The sequence below is a fragment of the Perkinsus marinus genome (genome assembly GCF_000006405.1).
Source record: "Perkinsus marinus ATCC 50983 genomic scaffold scf_1104296967554, whole genome shotgun sequence".
Classification (NCBI taxonomy): Eukaryota; Perkinsozoa; order Perkinsida; family Perkinsidae; genus Perkinsus; species Perkinsus marinus.
In genome coordinates, this window is record NW_003203490.1 from 1 (window position 1) to 2,987 (window position 2,987).

The window sequence follows — 2,987 nt, forward strand, 5'->3', positions numbered from 1 at the left end:
TAAGACCATAATGTCCACAACCAATTCTTGCTTTACCCACTCAGGACTCCTGGACGAGCTTTCCCTCACTCTAAAGGTACCAACACCATTTAATCAAATTGATCTGAAATCCTCAACAGTAAAGAGAGAATGTAATCTCTCATATGCGGCTGTAGCTCAGCTATTTCAAACACTTCTCACTACCCCTCTGAAGTGTGAACCAACCACATTATTGATTCTACACATCACCATCCATTCTCAGCAACCAGGTTCGATCCCTGCACCTCACAACAATAACACACGTATGCAGCGACAGCATCCGCTTCCTTCTCAACGATTTCAGACACTATTTAACCCTCGTCTAACCAAAGTTCTTCTCACCTCTGTGATTGGAGGGCATCTATCGGCTTCCATTCCTCATATGGTCACCTACGACGTCTGGGTTCTCCATAACTATATTGATGATCCTGGTTGCGAGTATGCAAAACCAGAAAGTTATACATCAAATTTTTGAGAATTCAAACTATCGTCTTTTGATAACATAGCGACGACGCCGATCGACTAGTCCTATAAAAGGAAACCCCCCCCCAAGAAATGGTTCAATTCACACTTAATCTCCAGGAAGCTTCTACACTTCAACGAGTACGTTCATGCCTCTATGATGCTGGCCTTACCACAGTTATCCTTCCGAACTCACCAACGATCTGCGTATACCGATCGTGACTGGTGTTGATCTAGAAGTAGCTGAGTTACATACAAAGCGTCAATGTGGCCCTTCTATTCGCTATGTATACTTCAACACCAAGTTGAACAAAATGAAAAATAAGATTTGGCCAAGACTTGGTCTGGCGCCCGCCCACGATTAACATAATCGAGCTTGTGAATATTCGATTCGCCCGCCCTCCGAGCGCTCAGGGAAATCACACACATGCTCGGTGGCTCATTTCCATTAAGAAATTAATATTCTTCGTACTACTAATTAGTTGCTGCGAAAACTGAAAAAATTTCTTTGTGCAAATTGTGTTGTCATGTACATGCGTGCAAGGTGATAGGTCCGTCCCATACTGCTCAGTGTTGCCGCCATGCTCCGTTCACTACGACCTGATTCGGAAGTACGACGCGGTTGGAAAACTTGTACATGGTTGACTACATGTGTTGGTGGGTATGTGAAAAAACAGAGCAAATTTTGGGAAAATCTTGTTGGTGTTTTTGTACACTCTTTTCTGGAGCCGTATACGAATTATTATGAAGTAACGGTAGTAGGACATCCGAGATCATCAGAGTCGCGATTGTTACTATTTTAGCGCTCAGTTTGTGTCTAATATGCATACGGGAGTGCTTCTAATCCTCACCGTTTGGGGACAATACGGAGTTACCCTCGTCGACGCCACACTCACTCGTGGTGCGAATATTCGCAAGTCCTCGACGCTTTTCAATCGTGGTGGATCCCTCCGAAAATCCCTACTGCGGTCGAAGGTAATATCCACGACAGTGGGCTGTTGTTTCTAGCGTTCTACTTCTGCTGTTCAGAATGTGTGCGAAGTGAAGAGCTTCGAGGTGGAGGGTTACGGTCAGTTTATGCTTCCCGCAGTGTTTTATGAGGGTGGTCGAACTTTCAGGAGATAGTTATGTATATGACTATGATGAACTGGACTGGGAAAGAGGGATGTGGTTCAGAAGGAGCCTAGAGGATGGACGGATGAGCACCGAACGTGTTGATTGTGGTAAGGGTAGTGGAAAAGAAATCATCCGTCAGTAAGCATTGTGTAGTTCACGACTAAGGGATGATGATCTTTCCTATTGTAGATCTCCGGAAAAGGGACTGGCATGCGTTGACGAGAAGTGTTTTACAGACCCAGTATGGGAGATGAACATAAGAATCTCGGAGGAAGTCCCGAACAAGCTCGAGAAATTCCATCAGAATTTCCTCTTCCATCTTTTCAACGGCACTGCTTATGAAGATTTCACATGTCGCCATCTGCGTAAAGCTCTGTGTGCAAGGTTAGCGGAGGCGAAAAGGAGTTCCTCGGTCCAGCTGCACTTTAAGGACGATTCGGTGACACGGGTAATGTATCCCAAAGTGCCTGTCACCGACGAACGTGAGCGTAAGCTTTCTCCCATGGCTGCGGCCAATCTGGATTATCTGATTCATCACAAGCATAGTACTTCCCGTTTCCACCGTCTGCCATCCCCGGGAGGCAGGCCTCGTTCGGACGACAAACTCCCAGTCACAAGTTATGAGAGTAGTGTGTGATTCGTTAAGCTGTGGTAAACATGCATGAGCCTCGGAACACCCTCTGTTGTTATGTAATGGATATACACTGTAGATGTTCATCGTCGTGGATGCTCCGATGTTGGGTTTTACGGGTCGTTGAAATCATATCTTGCATCTGTGAGTTGGTCTTACCAGGAGCTCTCCGAATCGTTCCTGTGGCACGAAACTTCCAGGGTCCATAGTGTTTGGATAGGAAAGTCCTGCTGCGACGTTGCTCGTGCGAGACTTCTCGTGAGCGTCCCTCGTCCAGCTAGATGGGGTAGAATGTTGGATTTGTATAGGTATGCAGTCCAGTTGGGTTTTGATGTTAGGTAGTGATAGCATTAGCGATCTCCTCGGGTTCGTCTGTCAGTCTTTCCCCCTTTTGATGACCTACAAAGTCCTCATTGTTCTCTTCGTCCTCTGTGCTGAGCCAACTGGAGGTATACGTGGACCAGAGAAGGAGAAAGGGCATCCTCCCCGACATGTGCGACCAGTGCCTTACAATTATCATGGCCCAGCTGTTGGTGGTGGGCCGGGGCAGGTGATGGATCTCAGCAGAGGACGCTACCTTGATCATCGTGATCGTCGTGATCATCGTGGTCATCGTGATCGTCGTGATCATAGCGGTCATCGTGATCGTAGTAGTCATCGTGACCGTCGTGATCGTCGTGACCATCGTAACATGATCTTGACCCCACAGAAGACCAGGAAGATACGTGGGCTGATGAAGGGGGAAGCCATTGACGACGGC

The 2,987-nt window shown here is 47.0% G+C and overlaps 1 protein-coding gene across 1 annotated transcript; it reads left to right on the forward strand.

Moving 5' to 3' along the window:
• Nucleotides 1-2,621: 2,621 nt before the first annotated feature.
• On the forward strand, nt 2,622-2,777 carry Pmar_PMAR021991 (hypothetical protein; the record flags this gene model as incomplete). Its single annotated transcript, XM_002768664.1, has 1 exon — nt 2,622-2,777. A coding segment is annotated over one exon (156 nt), but the record flags the coding sequence as incomplete, so codon positions are not given.
• Nucleotides 2,778-2,987: the final 210 nt, after the last annotated feature.